This window comes from Aythya ferina (genome assembly GCF_964211825.1).
Source record: "Aythya ferina genome assembly, chromosome: 1".
Classification (NCBI taxonomy): domain Eukaryota; kingdom Metazoa; phylum Chordata; class Aves; order Anseriformes; family Anatidae; genus Aythya; species Aythya ferina.
The window spans coordinates 127,039,444-127,057,133 of NC_140296.1; the positions used below are offsets into that span (position 1 = coordinate 127,039,444).

Here is a 17,690-nt window from a genome sequence, read left to right on the forward strand (position 1 = left end):
CTTCTACAGGTTGGAGAAATGAGCTGACAGGAACCTCATGAAGCTCAAAAATAAGAATTGCAAAGTCCTGCCCCTGGAGAGGAATAACCCCATGCATCAGTATATGCCTGGGGCCTATCAGCTGAAAAGCGGTGTTGCTTCTCTGCTTCTGCTTCTACCTGGGGTCCTGGTGCACAGGAGTCAACAATGTACCCTTGCAAGAAAGAAGGCCAGTGGTTTCCAACACATTAGGAGGAGTGTAGTTAGCCACTTGAGGGAGATGATTCTTCCCCTTTACTCAGCACTGGTGAGTCCACACCTGGAGAACTGTGTCTAGTTGTGGGCTCCCCAGTACAAGAGAGACATGGGGCTCCTGGAGCAAGTCCAACAAAACACTACAAAGATAAGTATCTTACATATAAGAAAAGTCTGAAAGAGCTAGGAATGTTCAGCCTGGAGAAGAGAAGGCTCAAGGGGGATCACATCAATGTACATAAATACCTGAATGGAGGGTGAAAAGAAGATAGAACCAGGCTCTCTTCAGCAGTGCCCAGTCAAAGGACAGGAGCCCATGGGCATAAAACAAAGCACAGGAACTTCCCTCTGAACACCAGGAAGCACTTCTTTACTGTGTGGGTGACTGAGCACCGGCACTGGTTGCCCAAAGAGGTTGTGGAGTTCACCTCCTTGGAGATATTCTAAAGTCATCTGTACATGGTACTGGGCAACCTGTTCTAGGTGTCCCTCTGGGTGATTGCTGCTGAGAATCATGGGATAAGAATAATGGGATATCTATTTGGAGAGTAATCTGGGACTTTACCTTCCTTTTTGGGTTTTTACTCTTTATCAAGTCTCTTTTCTTGTCCTTGGCCATTCTGGGTATATATAGTACCCAGGATAGCACTGTTGTCCCTGTGTGGCCTGCCTGTTGACTTGTGATCATCTACTGAAGTTTCCCATGTGAGCATATGAGTCCTAGAGTCACTGGTTAAATCAAATCCCAGGTCCTTTATAGGACTTCTGACTGCCAAGAAACAAAGGCTGTGTATTACATATTATAGATGGTTCATGGCCAGCACATGCAAAAAGTGGTAGATGTTTAACACGGTCTCCAGTAGAGAGACATGTCAATGGAGAAGAAAACAGTGCTTCAGAGAAAGAGACAGTGCATTTGTTTGGATAGCTTACCATTTCTGCAGACAGTTCTGTCTCAGTCTTCAGGAGCAGCACACTCTGATCTACTGCCCTCACAGCACAGAAGGAATTAGGAGCAGCTTCTATAACTAAGCTGACATTGGAAGCTGATTGCATTCGTTTTTCAGAGAATTGCATCTGGACCTAAAATTTATCAAACACATATTGGTATGGATAATCCCTACTACTCAAGGCTTCTCTAGATTTCTGTGAAAGGAGGATGAGAAAAAGAGTAAAAGCTCTTTTGTTAAAGCACAGCTGGTCTGACCAGAGGGTGATGTCTGGTTTCCACTGCCTCTGTTGACCAGGCCTCAACTATAACGGGGTGTTAGGCAATAAGACTCCCACGTTATGGTAACTTAAATGAAGAGAACCTTAACTGATTTAAAAAGAAGTGTGATTCTGTTGCTGCTATTGTCTAACCAAATCTGATTATGACACTGACTACATGTAATAAGCACTACAATGAGCAAATCATATTTTTACTAGGTCCATGGGCTACCTTAGGAATTGCAGTACAGATCTGGTATGAATCCTGTCATAGAGAAATCTTTTTGATACTTGTGTTACATAAGAGGGGAAAAGTGTGTGTGTGTGTTGGGGGAGAGGGGAAGAGACTGTATCAGGTAAATGAAAACATTATCCTTAACACTGTTTGTTTTTTTCTTCTGTTTTGTTTCACGATAGAGATCTTTTAGCTTTCAGAAACTGAACATGAGAAAAATCTTAAAAGTGAAATCTGAATTCAAAATGGCTAATCAATACGTTTCACCGGAAAAAAAAAAAAATGGAAAAAAAAAAAACACACATAACCTTAGACCCCAAGATTTTTATTTTTGCTTCCTTTTCTATATGTATTTAGTTGTTGTAAACATAAACTACATTTTTTCCACAGAAAAACTATAAAAAATTAGATTACGTTGTGAAGTGGGGTAAGACTAAAGTATGTTTGCTATGTTAAAGCATAGACTGTCAAAACGAAATAAGACACTAGTTTAGTGCTGGAGAAGTGGGTACAATATGGGAGTAGTGTGTTTCCAGAAAAGTAGTTTTTAATGTTAAAGCGGATTTGCCTTTTGGCAGTAAAACCAGGAGGTGGTGGTAGGGGAAAGATATAAGAATAAAGAGAAAAAAGGAGAATAAAGAGAGAGATGCTGAGAGAAGTAGATGGAAACGAGAAGTAAAACTGGAAATTTGTTGCGAACGTGTGCATAAAGAATATGTATTTATCTGGCAACATGTAAGACTCGTTCTGTCTCGGTGTCTCTCACCTTGTTTTTGAAGCACTTCTCAACTGGAAATCGGACACTGTCTGCCACCAGCTCCTTGTCAGGATGTAAGGTGTATACTAGCAGCCAAAGGGCTGGAGCCATTTTCTCACTGACCTCAAGTGGGATGGTGAAAGTGCCATTTTGATCTGTTATTAGAGAGGAAGAGACAAATAAAGAAACATACCCAAAGGTGGCTGTACTACTGCTGTAGTAGCCATCATAGACAGACATGCATCAGGACCTGTCAGTGGAGCAACCTGTAGTCAAACAATAAACTGAAAAATCCTGGAGTGACAGGGAGTGGCCAGGAGGTGACATGTCAGGGCTTAAACCCAGATGCCCTCAGATTTATTGTCAGTTTGAACAGGTGACCAGATTCAGACAGCCTCCCCAAGACAGACTCTCTGCATTCCCTCCACTATCCTTTGGGGACATCTTTACAGGACACTATTTCTTGAATTATATCTGAAACTAGTTTCTTGACTAAATGATTTTATAGTGATCTTATTAGTAATGCACTTGTGCATGGACATAGAGGAATACTAACAACTCAACAGCTGCTGGGTACCTCCAAGAAGTCTTGTCTTGGTCCCCAGTTAACCCCTCTTTTTTTTTTTTTTTTTTTTTAATTGCAGAACCATGATGGCAACTTGACTCACCAGCTTGGATATTAACTTTAATTTCCCCTGTAAGGACAATCTTGCCTTTTGCCATGCCCTGTACAGAAAACAACAATACATTTATGGGTTGGTAGAGTTTGGAGGAAGAAAATGACAATCAAGTTCAATGTACATTGATATGGCAATTGAAGCATGTGCATTGGGATGGCTTCACATGCTTAAACATCAGCCATATGGCACTGCTGATGTTACTGGCAAGGAAGCAGCATAAAAAGGAAGGGAAAGGAGTAGGGCAGAGAATACCATGAAGAGTTTCTGGTAGAGAAGGGAAATTAACCATAGCCTAAGCCAATATGAAGGGGGATACTTGCTACAAAATTAAGTAGCACAACCAGAAATTATGGGTTATTTTGCCTGAGCAGGTACTTTTGCCAAGTCAGCTCAGTACTGTTTCTGTTCATGGATCATTGTGGTGGCTGGCTATCCAGAGTCTGGAAAAGCACTACCATAATTGCTGGGGGTAAAGCTCACTGCCCAAATAGTTGCCTAGTAAAGCTCTTTCGGTGAAACTCTGTAAGAAACCCACGCTCACCACATAGTAGAAGTTCATGATGTTGATATGTTCATATCCTTCTGTGTTCAATATGTAGTGCACAGTGATCATCCTTTTCTGCCCACAGCTCAGATCTTTCCACAAAGGCTCAATCCTCACAAAGCTGCTAGTCCAGGAGTAGAAGCGTTGGACAGAGAGAGATGCATCGGGGTACGAAGGCTCTATCCAGCCTTCAGAGTGGCACTGGTCATTGGTTTTGTATGTTGCCTGATTAGGAGAGGTAATGGGGAAGAAAAGTAAAACAAACATGACTCACTATGGAAAACGTTATCATGTGCTCACATCAAAATGATTAGTTCACACAATGCACTATCTAAGAACATCTTAAGACAATCTGGGAAGGAAGAAATATCACACTGGTCTTGCAGCCTTGCAGCAAGCCATTGAATTGTAACAACTCAGGTATTTTCCTCACTTCTTTTATTTTTTGGGAGTTATTTTTTGAGAGTTTATTTTTGAGAGTTCTAGAATATTAAATAATACAAAAAATGGACATTTTTATTACCAGAATTCAAACCTCATCCAATCTTTTGGAGGTTCAGTTTGAGACTAGCCTTCTCCCTCTCCCTCTCCCTCTCCCTCTCCCTCTCCCTCTCCCTCTCCCTCTCCCTCTCCCTCTCCCTCTCCCTCTCCCTCTCCCTCTCCCTCTCCCTCTCCCTCTCCCTCTCCCTCTCCCTCTCCCTCTCCCTCTCCCTCTCCCTCTCCCTCTCCCCCTCCCTCTCTCACATCTTCCCCCTTCCTTTTTACTCCCCCTTATCTCCCCCCCCCCCGCCCCCATTCTGTACTCACTTTCAGACTGATCTCAGGATCAAACATTTCGGATGTGTCAATGCTAAACTCAGAGATGCCATTAACATCAGTGGTGAAATTGTCTACATTCTTGTTATTGACAAATAGCTGAATGACCTCATTGGAAAGAGGGGAGTTGTCTTTGTCTACCAGCTTGATCTATAGGAGAAGAAAATACTAGACATGTTTATCTTGTTATCTTTCTCTGTGTAGATATGCATGTTTTTCATCCTTTCCTTTCAGTGCTGCTGGTAAGATGACCTTATCCTTTCCTAACTGAAAAAAGCTGAACTGAATGTAAGACAAAGAAAGATACATTTATACCTCCACTTTAAATCACTGACAGAGTGATGTGGGATTTGTCAACAAACATAAAATCATGAAAAGGCTTTTTGAGACAGAAACTGTTTCCTGCATATTTCCTTGTATATTTGTTTTGTTTTACTCTGTCTTCCCTCATTGCCCAGTGTTATTTTTTTTTCTCATTTGTAATGGTCAGTTCTGAAGGGGGAAGCAGTGATTTGTATCAAACTGAAAACACAAGTTAGAAAAATACTAATTAATGGATTGTTTTGATGCAAAGTATTTCTGGCAGAAACAAACTCAGAATAAGTTTATACTCTTCAGTATTCGGAATTACTGATAAGGCACTCTATATGTAAAGAAAGAAGCTTGGGGAGAAAACAATCCCCCCAAAATAGTCCCCTAGTTTTTCCCGTCTTGGCAATCTTGTGATATCAGTCACCTTCACTACAAACTATCTGTGCCTTCACTTACCTGTCCAAAGTAGGGAATTCCTCTTCTGTAGTGGCGATCCATATTCTCAAACTGCAAACTGCTCATCACTCGAGTTATGGAAATAGACTGAGTAGCTGTAAGTTGCAGGCCTGTAAGACATGCCTGGAGTCAAGAGAAAATACACTTTGTCTTGTATATAGCTACATCAGAGGTAGCATTTACCTGGAAATTATTGCCATGCTTATAAAAATAGGAAGACATCCTTGTGCTCAGCAGACAGAGGTTGAATATCCTCTACTGTATTTTTCTAACCACACCACTGTTGCTGTTTCTGACTGTCTAAAAGGGATTACCTGTTCCTTTCTCTGTGACAATGGCTTTCACATCAAGATTCCTCATATAACCAATGCGATTTAGCTCAAAGATGTTGGAACTGAAAACATGGGAGAGGCAGCCATCAGTTTCCAGCTGGAAAGGGAAGAAAAATTATGTTACCAAGGATCACAGCTTACTAAGGATATTGGCAATATACAATGCCCTTCTTTGGTAGTATCTTTAAAAATTACTGAAGTTTCAGGCAGATGCTTCCTATGACACTGCCTAACACCCATGACCCAGGACAGCATGCAATGTTCCATCAAACTCCTGTTGAAATGTCCTGAGAGGTAACTGCCAGGCAGCAATGGGAGAGGAAAGGCACTCCTGTCAGTTTCTGCATGACAGGAGAGAAAAAACTCTCACAAAGAGTTGCTGCATCTTCCTCTCCTTGTCTGGCAGATCTTGACTCTGCCTGGTAGATTACTAATGCATGTGAAACCAACTGTGGATGCATCACATGATCTCTTTTCTTTACATTTTTAATTTTGAAATTCTTGGTCTACTGTTTTGGAAATACTGTGCTGCATAGTTTTGTATGAAGACAGCTCTGCTTAACTAGATGGGTATTCAACTGGTGAGACAAGTGAAAGTAAAGTTCTTGGGTCTATATACATGTATTTCCCACATCTGGGAAATACTTCTACCTGAAGAATGCCAGGCCTTCCACAGCAGAGTGAAAATGGGGAAAAATTGGTTACTGAATTCTATCAGATAAAATGAGTTCTCAGCAGTCAAGAGAAGAATTTTCCATAGCTTTCAAAAAGGAGTCTTTGCCCATTACTTTTGAATTGATCTATATAGAACTGATGGAGATACCACTACCTACACTTTTCAGGTGGGTCATAAAGAAAGAACATGTCAGTCCTTCTTCAGGCCTGGTGGAAAACCAGGACAATTAAGTGCCCAGAGTTTCTGGCTAGTGATCTAAGTGAATAGGTGAGTTCAATGAAGTGAAACATTGAAGAAAGAAAAAAAGAAATAAAATAAAGAAATGTTGTGAGCAGAGAGAGAAGCAGGAACATGGAGGAAAAGGCAAGCACAAAGAGGAATTATAATTATGCATCATACATCTTTTGTAAATGATTGACAAACTGGGCTTTTCTTGCATCTTCCATATGAATCAAAATCCCTGCACACGCTCAGCTGGACTTTCCCCTCAACAGGCTGGCCATAGGTGTACCTAGGGGAAGAAGAAAAATGTCAGTGAGAGGATGCTTGAAAAACTGGCTTAAGGAATTTATGCAGGAATAGACCCAGCTTGAGAAGGGATCTAGCAAGCCAGACACTAGGGTGATTTCACAATTTATTTCTAACTTTCTTTCTGTTACAGAAAGATAATACAAATTGCAAGTTGAAATACTGATGAGTTTTATTTCACCCATGAACCAGAACCATACCATAAATGTCAAAATAAATACACCTATAAGGATGATGCCCAGACGTAACTGCCAACCAAATTATGACTGTTTTCTCCATTCTTCTTCTTAGAGAGAAGTCCTAGACTCACTGAGATCAAAGCAAAACTCCTCATAATTGTAAGGGGTTCAGGATTCCAACCAATAGTTATAAGTTACAAGTTCTTTGTATTAGAGTAAACAAGGTCTTTCCAAAGGACTAAGCTTAGTGGGAAAGTTAAAGACAGCTGAAACATTAAGACCCACGTTAGAATTTAACAGTGTTAAGCTGAACAAAGGCCCCCCTCCAAGGTGATTTGCTGGGAGAAGACACATCGTACTTTAAAAGGGGACTCCGTGAAATATTTGGTTAACCAACCAAACACCATTGAGAAGAGAATACTCATACAATAAAATGAGAGGAGAATACAAGTAAATGAAAACTCCAACCATCAAGTCAGCCCTGACCAACCTCTTCTGAAGCCCTATTTATTCTAGTCTGTTCTCTAAGTCCTTTCTCTTTCCCCAGTCTTTGGGAAGTTCTTGCTCTTCAGTATGTTTACTAATCGCTCTGCACCTGGTACTTACACTCCACAGACTTTCACTGTGAACTCTGAATCCATGACTGTAAGACTTTCTGGTGCAGTGACTATAACATCAAATTTTGGCAACACTAGAACAAAGAATAAAAAGACAAAGAAACCAACACTGTCATATTGTCTCTTCTGAGATGAAATTAGATATAACTTTAGTCACAGATGGAATGAAAGCTCAGCACTGGGGTGTCAAGATAGCCAAGAAATGGCCTGATCAGTGAAGGTTCGTTTAAGTATTAATTCAAAGCTTTGATGAGAATGATGAAAATGACCATTCTGAATGATGAATTCTGTGATATCTAGAACTCTTGCAAAGCTATGGCCAGAAAGTTAGTGGACCTGCCTGGGAGAAGGTTAGCTCATCACAGTGGATTTTTCTATCAATTTATTGATTTATTATGCAGATTCTTTTCCCAGATGAATCTGTGCAAATTGGTTAATTTCTGTTGTCTTTTTACTTTTCTTCCCCTCTATTTCTTAACGACAAATAAAATAATTGAAGTTACATTTGCCAGGAAGGTGTTTGAAGTATTAGCAATCATAAGGGTTGCCTGATAAGACTCATCTTTAATAATGTTTTCTACTCTGAATTAAAACCAGCAGGTGGCATTTACCATATTCCTCCACAAGGAAAGAATAATTTGTTCTATCTCCTGATTTCTTTTCTATGATAATTTTATAGTTCCCCAGGATAGGCTCTTCAGTTAGTGGGAATTCAATCTGGACAATATTCATCTCTGATGTCACATTTTGCCACTGAAAGATCCTGTTGTTCCATGGATCCTGAAGAAAAAAAGTATATAGATTCACAGTTTGTTTGCCTCAGAAATCTTTTGCAACTAGCATACAAAACCAGAAACAAAGAAGCATAGGGCAAGTTGCTCTTAATTCATTGAAGAAGCTGTTTAATGCAAATACTCATTGAGATAAATTGTACCTTGGTACTCCAGTTATTAATGTTGCTAGATTCTCATCTGATGATCTCAGATTTGGCTATCCTTTGCAATCCTAGGTATTAGTCTCAATGATCAGAGGAAGTTGCACTACACTGTTTTCCCCTGCTTCTTAGCATGTATTTTACTAGTTTTGTGTCAAGGGGGGAAAGAAAGAAAATCCCTTCTTCATGCTTCTCCTTCACCCTAGCTTAAACAAATCTTGCCCTTAATGACCCTTCCCCCCTCCCCCCTTTTTTTTTTCTGCTGCCAGAAGGAGGAAGGGAACATTTCTTCTATACTGAAATGTCTTTTGCCTCTGACTGTATTTTATGCTAGTTAGGTTACAGAATACTAACTCGTGCAATTTCCTTGAACTCTTTACAACACAGACTGAAAAAAAAATGCACACAAAACTCCAAATATTTATGATTCAACACAAACTAATATCACATGATTTCGCAGTGTAAGAAAATTTTGCAGGAATATTGTCTAGATGTGTTTTGTGATTAAAAACCACTGCAAAATGCAATGGAAGTGCCAGTATAGCTACTAATTTTACTCACTGCCTATATTTGTTCACAGTTTTGAGTTATGAAAAGATATACTCCAAAACAAGTTGAACAAACTGGACGTGGTGTAAGGGAGTCAAAGACAGGCATAGGAACAGTACAACTTTTATAACTGCTGAGATGAAAGTAGATATGTTTTCCATGTTAGTAAAGATTGAACAGCATCCTGGAATTTTATGGAGTTTCTGTTAATTTCTGCCAGTGTATTCATGAGCAGGATATGGCTTAATATAAACTAATATAAGCATATGTGCTCTAGATTTTTTGTTTATAAGTGTGGTACATTACAAAGAGAAAAATCTCCTACCTGAATAGCGATCAAGGGGTACTGAAAAAGGAAAAAGAAAAAAAAAAATGGGAGAAGAAATTAGATGTCTGAACAAACACAAATTATTTTTCTCCAGGATTGTGAGGACTGCCTAACTAATAAGAAGTATAATTCTAGATCTCATAATCAGTTTTCATAGCAATTCTGCATCAATAAGTAGATTACAACAAGGGACTGGATGAAATGATAATGTTGGGACAGGCTCTGATCATATTGGATTTAGGGGAAATCAGAAGCAGTTGATTATGCAGAGTTACAGTGGTGCATGTAAATCATGATTTGGGCTTCTTTGATCTTACATCTTCCCTCTGTTTATATAGCACCAGGTTTTTTGGTAACACTGTGCTGTCTTCTGCTTTACAACTACATGAAAAGAGGCCAGTAAAGATCCCTCCATCTCTTGTGTTATGTACCATTAGCATGAAGACAGCTTACTGGCAATGAAAAAAAGTGTCACTGATGAAATAAACAGTCATGGTAAGTCTTTTCATTTCCTCTTTTTTAAAACGAGCAAAGTACCGTAGGTGGTTGACTTGCCTATTTTTGCAAGCAACAATTGCTGAATGGTAATAGCAGGAGACTGTCAAGTGGGCTTTCTAGTCAGAGCTATAAATAATGTCTGCAGCACAAAGGCAGGGGGTTTTTAAAGCCTCTTTCCCAGCAGTAGCAAGAGGTCTTGTGTCAAGAGTGCAATCTGCTACAGACTTGTCCAGTTACATGTGACTGTAAGGTAAGGGTAGAACATATCACCTGCTTAGGAAATCTTGTTTACTTTTCGCATGTAGTCTCTGCAAAAACTCTTATTTATTTATTTATTATTTATTTATTTATTTATTTATTTTTCCCACAGCAAACTGTTTACTTAAAATCTGAGGGGAGTTTGTGTCCCAGTAATTTTAAATACAGGGAAATATTTCACATCACTCACCATCTCTTGAACAGGTTTAAAATTGAAATCCAGAGCAACAACACGAAACATCACTGGAAAGACATGGAACAAGGCATTAACGGTACTGGAGCTAATTTAGCTGAGCATGAGTTTTTGCTTTTATTAGCACTTCCAGTTTCATTGGATCTTCTAACAAACCCGCTTGCACAGGATGTAAGTAATAAAATGCATCTGAAGATAAAAGAATGCTATGGGGACTTTGCTGAGTGCACTTTCCCCCAGCATTGTATTCTCACTCTTTCATGAAAGTTTGCTTAACCTCAGAGAAAGGGGATGGCTGCACTGCAGTGCAGGTCAGGTAGTCTCAACTGACTGCCATAATTCTTTCAGTGGCTGTCTGCGTGATGTAAGCAAATTTGTTCCTCTTCATTACCCAGTCTCTAAAGTGAGGTTTATTGCTTTGAACATATGAAAGCTCCTAATATTACTGCAACTCAGCAAAGTGTCAGTTTTTCCTAATGCAGTACAATCCTTGTTAGTTAAGTTTGTTCTCATCTTGTACACATTTTTAATTTTTTTTTTTTTTTACAAGAGCAGAACTGAAAGAATGACAATCACTACACAATAAAAAACAGAAACAAGCATGCTTCAAAAATGTCCTTACAAACCATTATTTTTTCATTCAATTTAACCTACTGCTTCCCCCCACCTCAGTGCCAAACAATCTGTCAAATAATCAGTCTGTGTTTGTGAGACACCTTGGTGGAACCAAATTCTGATTGGTAAGCTTTCCTTTCTGCAATCTGTTAAGACAGAACTCATCCCCAATTAAAATATAGATGATCCAGTCTAACTGCTATGTTATTTGGCTTACCTCTGGAAAGAAATATTCTTTCAGTGTTTCCCACAATGTTGTTTTAGAAACCTTAAAACCTAGCAGTGAATTAAGAAATTGATGGGAATAAATAGGGCTTTGTGTATGTGGAGTTCTGCTCTACAGCAAGATGAGAAGTATGGATAGCTAAATAGCATAAATGTCTCAACTTTGCAGGAAAAAAATAAATTATATATATATATATATGTATATAAAGTCCTAAGCTATGAGAACTAAGAGGGCAAATAACATGATCTTTTATTTAAAAAAAAATAATAATAAAAAATTGTATTTCATTTTTAAATCATGGTCTTGGTCTTTTGTCGGTCTTTGAAGCTGACTAGTATCACAGACTGTGGGAGCATTGTTTCAGCCAGCAATATAAATAGTGATCTTATCACTTCTTTCTACTTGCTTGGCTTGTTACCAGGAATGAAATGACAGCAGTAAAAGCTCCCCTCTTCTCTTAATTGAGGAAGGGACAAATAAAATGAATAGAGACTGTCTGACGGTAGTCTTCTGCCATCCTGAGGATGACTCTCTGAACTTAACAGCAAACACCCAGCATGGTTTTAACAGAAATTCTGAAGGTGTCCAGATTGTAGCTCAGCCTGAGGAATACCCTTCATAAAAATTTTATCTGAAGAAATTGCATAAGGAAAATGCCATCAACTAAACAGATATTCACCACTCTGTCCTGGTTTGTAGATGGGTTTGTCTGTCTGCACAAAGACAAAGCTCTCTGCATTCCAAATCATCACTGACCGCCGCTCTTCCAGGTTAACTGTGGTGCCTTTGGCAGAGAAGGAAATGAAAGCCAGTGGGACAGAATTGACAGGAGGAATCTGTAAGGAAACAAGAAAACAAAGGGACGACGCTAGTCTCAAAGTCATTTGCTCCAGAACCTGTTGAACACCCATGGACTACCCATGGACTAGACTCCTAAAAAGAGAAACCCATCTCACTCCCATCATCTGAAATGTCTTTCTTGAACCTTCCACATTTCTTATGTCTATTAAAAATCTCTCCTTGTCTGTCACTACGTACCTTTTCTCCACTTCCTTTTTTTTTCTTCAACGTGTCTTATTTCTACTGCTTCTTGTTCCTTCCTGCTCTTTCTTGACCCTCCCTACATTTCCTATAAGCCTCTGGCATCAGCCGTTCCAACAAGTTAACTTTTCCATTAGGACATAGACTAAAATTAATTTACCGTGAAGTTGAAGCACTGTAGATCATTGCTTGCCATCATGGTTTTCTCAAAAATAGTGGTGTTAACAGCACCATACTCAAGGATGACTCTAACAGATATCGTTTGATTGAGGTTGAGGAACTGTAGGCAAACCTGGCCTGGAGAGTCATTTTGGAGGACAGCAGGCACCATCAGAACATACTGCCTGTGAGATCCAACAGCACAGTGATCACATCATAGAGAATCGAGAAACAGCCTCAACAGGAAGAAACAAATGCAAAGAGTTTGTATTGTTCAATACCTGCTGGTTGGTTTGGAAAAAACATAAGACACTCTTGCTGGTGCCCCCCACTTCTGCCCTACAGCTCCCGACAAGTTCAGCCTTTGTTTCCCCACACAGCTCTGCCAGTGCTCCCTACTGTTACGCTTTAGCCCATCACCTTACTCCTGGAATCATCTGCTTTTCTGCTTTTAGCAAAGTATATTGTTGCTACTACTGCTATTGTCCTTTCTGAACACAAACATCAACTTCTCTGGAATTTCTTCAACAGGTGGAAGGTCTGCTTGGTATTTAATGAGAACCATTCATTTGATGTCCACACTCCAGGTTAACTTAGCTCTCCAGATATGAAAGATGAGTCATAACAGTATTTAATATTTACAGTAAAAGTAGTGGCATCAACTAGCACTGTCTTTAAAGCCTTACAATGAATACTATTAGTAATAATATGGTAGTTCTTACGGCTCAGGTTCCTTTCCAGCTGTTACATGCAGGAGGACAATAGCCAGAAGAAACTTCAACCACATTTTTCTCACTGGGAAACAGAAGAAAGAGATAAATTCTCTTCCCAAGAAGTAATGCGTTGCTTGCTACTTTAACAGTTCTGCAACATTCCTCACCAAGAGCTCCAGATGAAAGGAGTTGGCCCTTCAACTCCTCTCTGGTTCCTTCCTTAGATGCTAGTGCCTTTATAATTGCAGTAAGGGGTGGAGATCCTAGTCTATCCTAATTCCTTCAAGAACCTCCCCTAGCCCTACTGCAAACTACACCACCAACCCACTGTCTCCAGATAGCAACACTTTGCTGCATTTCTCTGAATGTCTGCACAAAGTGTCCTTAGCAGTCTTGTTTTCAGGTGAGGGGCTTTTCTTCTTATGCTGATACTTGGAACAGAAAACAATGAAATGACCTAAAACAGAAGGAGCCTGTCAAACTACATTAATATTTGAGGGCTTATCCCTTCATTCTTGTAATTTACCTCCTGGATTCCCAGTCGGGGTGAAGTAGAATAGTTTTCTATGCTTTGACACCTGATTCTGTTTAAAATAATGTGTTGGCCTCTCTTTTCTCTTCCTTCTTAGATATTTTGAATATTGGTGAGATGGACTAATCTCTGTCCATTAAGCACTTTGCAGTATTGTTGAAGTCTGTTTTATTTCAGCCTGAAATTAGCCAGTTGGTAGATCCTCAGGATAGCATTTTTGAGTTTCTCAGGGTTCTAGTTTTTACACCTCTGTGGAAGCTACTTAGTTTTTGTTTGTTTGTTTGCTTGTTTTTGTTTTGTATGTATGTGTGTAATGTATTTTTGGTTGGTTGGTTGGTTGGTTTGTTTTGTTTTTAGGGGAAAAAAATCTACTTTCAGCCAAAGAGCCAAAGAGCTTTTTCTTTTTTTTTTTTTTTTTTGGGGGGGGGATGAAGAAAAGTTACCTTCCCATTCATATTGTACTATGTGTATGTGTACTGGGTCTGGCTAGGATAAATTTATGAAGCCAGCTTTCTTCACAGAGCAGTTTGTATAGTGCTGTGCTTTGCATATGTGGCTAATCAGTGTTGATAAAACAGTGTTTTGGCTGTTGGTGAACAGTGCTTGCACAGTGTCAAGGTTTTCTTTCTCTCCCAGAAAAAAAAAAAAAAAAGTCATTAGGCTGGGGGTGTGCAAGAAAGTGGGAGGGGACACAGCCAGGACAGTCCACCCAACTGACCAAAGCGACATCGTGCTCAGCAGTAAAAGCTGGGTAAAGGAGGAGGAGGGGGAACATTTGTAGTTAAGTCACTTGTCTTCACAAGAAACTGCTATGTGTACTGAGGCCCTGCTTCCCACCTAGTGGCTGGACATATGCCTGCCAATGGAAACTAGTGAATAGATTCCTCTTTTTTCTTTACTTCTATGTGAACATTTTTGCTTTTCTTATTAACTGTCTTTATCTGAATCAAATATTTTTATCTTCCTTCTGTTCTTCTCTCCATTCTTCAGGAGAGGGAAGTGAGCAAAAGGCAGGGTGGGTACTTGAATGTTGGAAGTGTCAACCCCCCACTACATATTAGCAGAATGGGTAAAATTTATTAAAGAGAGATATGGTTTCAAAGGCATCTTCAAAAAAGCATATTTTCTCTGTTTTCCTGATAAACTCTGTGACTGCCTCTTCTTGTTTACTGCTAAAATGTGATGTAGGGAGTGGTAGGGTGTGCCACCCAGGACAGCTATGAAACTTTCTCCCTTTATGTCTGTAAATTTTCACAGAGCATCAAAAAATACAAAACTGAAACAGGGCAGCAGCAAATAGTGGTCACCCAGAGCTTTGTTTGTGGCATGCTATGGTTGCTTAGACCACAGACAACATTCTGATATTCTGTTCTGAAAGACAAGTTCCTTGTCCTAACAATTAAAGGGGATTACCTGTGTTAACAATTCAGAAGCTTCACTAAGATTTTTTTTTCTTTATTTTTTTTTTCTGTAACAAGATACCCATACCATGAGCTGTCAAAAACAAACTCACTATCAAAGACTTGAACTAGAGTTGACATTGTAAAATAAGTAATGGCTTATATTGCATGTTCTTGCTCTTCCTGAATTTCTCAGGTAATTATGAATTTATTGCACCATAATAAAATATTCACTTCAGAGAGGTCCATCTGATAATTATTGCAGTCGTGTATTCCTGCACAGATAATTTTCTGAGGCTAATTTTGAAAGTGTAAACAAAAGATCAGGTGGGTTAGGCGACATTCAAATGTTGTATAGGTAGGATAGATTAGCTGTGAAAGTTTTAACTTCCTGTTATAATGAAGTTTGTTTTGCCCATTTATAGGTCGGATTGTGGCTTTGTTTAGAAAGTCCATGCGTATCTTCAAGAACTGGCACTAACCACAATGTCTTCTGTGCATATATGCCTTCTGAATGGTAACCAAATGTGGGACAGAAATCATCCATGCATCCTATGTCCAAACAATTCACTATGTTAGTTTAAACTTTCCACTAATCATAATGGAGAAGGTGATTATGAAATAAGCAAACAAGAAATCATAGAATCATAGAATGGCTTGAGTTGGAAGGGACTTTAAAGATCATCTAACTCCAACCCCTCTGCCATGGCAGGGATACCACCCACTATGTCAGGTGGACCGAGGACCTATCTAGTCTGGTCTTCCTCCTAATGTCTAATCTAATTCTATCCTCTTTTAGTTTAAGACCATTCCCCCTTCTTCTGTCATTGTCTATCTGAGTAAAGCGTCCTTCTCCATCCTTTTTATAAGACCCCTTTAAGTACTGAAAGGCTGCAATGAGGTCTTCCCAGAGCCTTATCTTCTCCAGGCTGAACATCCCCAGCTCTCTCAGCCTTTCTTTGTAGGAGAGGTGCTCCAGCCCTCTGATCATCTTTGTGGCCCTCCTTTGGTCCTTCTCTAACAGCCCCACATCCTTCTTGTGCTGGGGGCCCTAGATCTGGACACAGCATTCCCGGTGGGGCCTCATAAGGTCAGAACAGAGGAGGACAATCACCTCCCTCAACCCGCTGGCCACTTCTCTGTTGATGCAGCCCAGGATGCAGTTGGCCTTCTGGGCTGCAAGTCCACACTGCTGGATCATGTCAAGCCTTTCATCTACCAGAACCCCCAAGAGATATGGTCACAGTGACTTCTGCATCAGGGAGTGACCTGACCTCAAATTTTACTCATTATTATTGCTCAGAGCCCTATGTTTTATTTATTTATTTTTCCCTGTGGGAGTCATGAAATGGCTCTTGGAAAATTCCAGTAGTCTCTGGAGTTCTGTGTTTTTTATTTTTATTTTTATTTTGCTGTATTTGTAGCTGCTCACATTTAATTTCATTATAGTACTTCTTTCTTTTGCAGTTTATTGTCATATTCCAATAATTCTTTGTATTTGACAGAAGTAATGTAGGAAAGGAGAGTGGCAGTTCTTTGGGAGTTTGCACAGTACAGCAGAGCAATGTTAAACTGGCTAGCTGAGCACTGCAGTAGTGAGGTAGTGGCATGACTTCTGGCAAAGCCTGTTTGAGGAGTTCCATGATTGCCTTGCTAGCAGCTGGCAGTCTGAAGCTGACTTGGATATGCCTACAAAATCTGTAACTGTTATTTTTGTGGTGTAGACATTGGCACTTTTCTTGTAAATCAGTTAATTGCTGCATTCACAGGAGGATCAACACAAAGAAACTTAGTCATTACAGCTACATGAATTAATTGAAAAGCACTGAAGCAATATGTGACTTTGACTATGCTTCCTATAAAACTTTCTGTAAGCAGATTAGGTTGTAACAATTTGTTTAGGATACTAAAGGTCGAAATGCTTGGTTTGGCCCAGGTGGTTGGGGAACAATGTTGAAACACGGTAACTGCTGGTAAAGTCCTGCTTGACCAATAGGGTCTCTAGTCAAGCATGCAAGATTTCCTTCTTTGTTCTAAGATACATGGGCCCTGGAAAAGTTCCCTACAAGCAAAGCTAGCCAAAAGAACAGTGAGCTCATTATAGGAAATGAGTGTATCACTGGAGGAATTGTCACAGCTAGCAGTGATTTTGATGAGTAATAGAATTTCATTCAACAAAATGTGGTAGAGGGAGGGCTGCTGAAATTCATTTCAGTGGTCTGTGATGTTTTCACTTCCAGAAGAGGCAGTGGTTTAAAAGGTGCTATGCGATAGTCAGCCAGTTGCAAGGATTCTGTTACACTCGTGACTCATATGAGTGTTGATGGATCATCTAGAACCTATTTTCAAAACTGGCACCTTTATCTTCCTGTGTGATGAGGCCTAGGTGAGCAGACATAACCATGTGTGAGCTGAAGTAGTAAGACTGTCCTTAATATGCAGTTTTACTGGCAAACATGCCTGTCAAAGTTGGGTACAGTTGGAGTCTCACTACTGTCTCTGATCCTGAAAAACCTGAATGGATAATGGTATATTAAAGAAATTATGTTTCCTACTTATATATAGCTTACCTTGCAGAGCTTAGGCTAAGCTACAGACATTGTAGTACAGCTCGGCTATCAAGTTAGTCTGTACTTGTTCATGAGGTACTTTACTGTTTTAGTGCTTTC

General features: G+C 39.7%; 1 protein-coding gene across 1 annotated transcript in view; it reads right to left on the reverse strand.

The window, feature by feature from the left end:
- LOC311440510 (ovostatin) overlaps positions 1-14,076 on the reverse strand; it is a gene marked incomplete at both ends in the record, with an annotated part of 31,910 nt that extends 17,834 nt beyond the window's left edge. The window contains 16 exons of the mRNA XM_084527517.1: positions 1,168-1,317; positions 2,445-2,590; positions 3,104-3,161; positions 3,657-3,884; positions 4,467-4,625; positions 5,244-5,353; positions 5,558-5,672; positions 6,651-6,762; positions 7,565-7,649; positions 8,187-8,355; positions 9,384-9,404; positions 10,333-10,385; positions 11,856-12,012; positions 12,378-12,561; positions 13,099-13,226; positions 14,065-14,076. Of these exons, the coding sequence (XP_084383643.1) occupies positions 1,168-1,317; positions 2,445-2,590; positions 3,104-3,161; positions 3,657-3,884; positions 4,467-4,625; positions 5,244-5,353; positions 5,558-5,672; positions 6,651-6,762; positions 7,565-7,649; positions 8,187-8,355; positions 9,384-9,404; positions 10,333-10,385; positions 11,856-12,012; positions 12,378-12,561; positions 13,099-13,226; positions 14,065-14,076 (1,887 nt within the window). The remainder of the gene's footprint in view (positions 1-1,167; positions 1,318-2,444; positions 2,591-3,103; positions 3,162-3,656; positions 3,885-4,466; positions 4,626-5,243; positions 5,354-5,557; positions 5,673-6,650; positions 6,763-7,564; positions 7,650-8,186; positions 8,356-9,383; positions 9,405-10,332; positions 10,386-11,855; positions 12,013-12,377; positions 12,562-13,098; positions 13,227-14,064) is intronic.
- Positions 14,077-17,690: the final 3,614 nt, after the last annotated feature.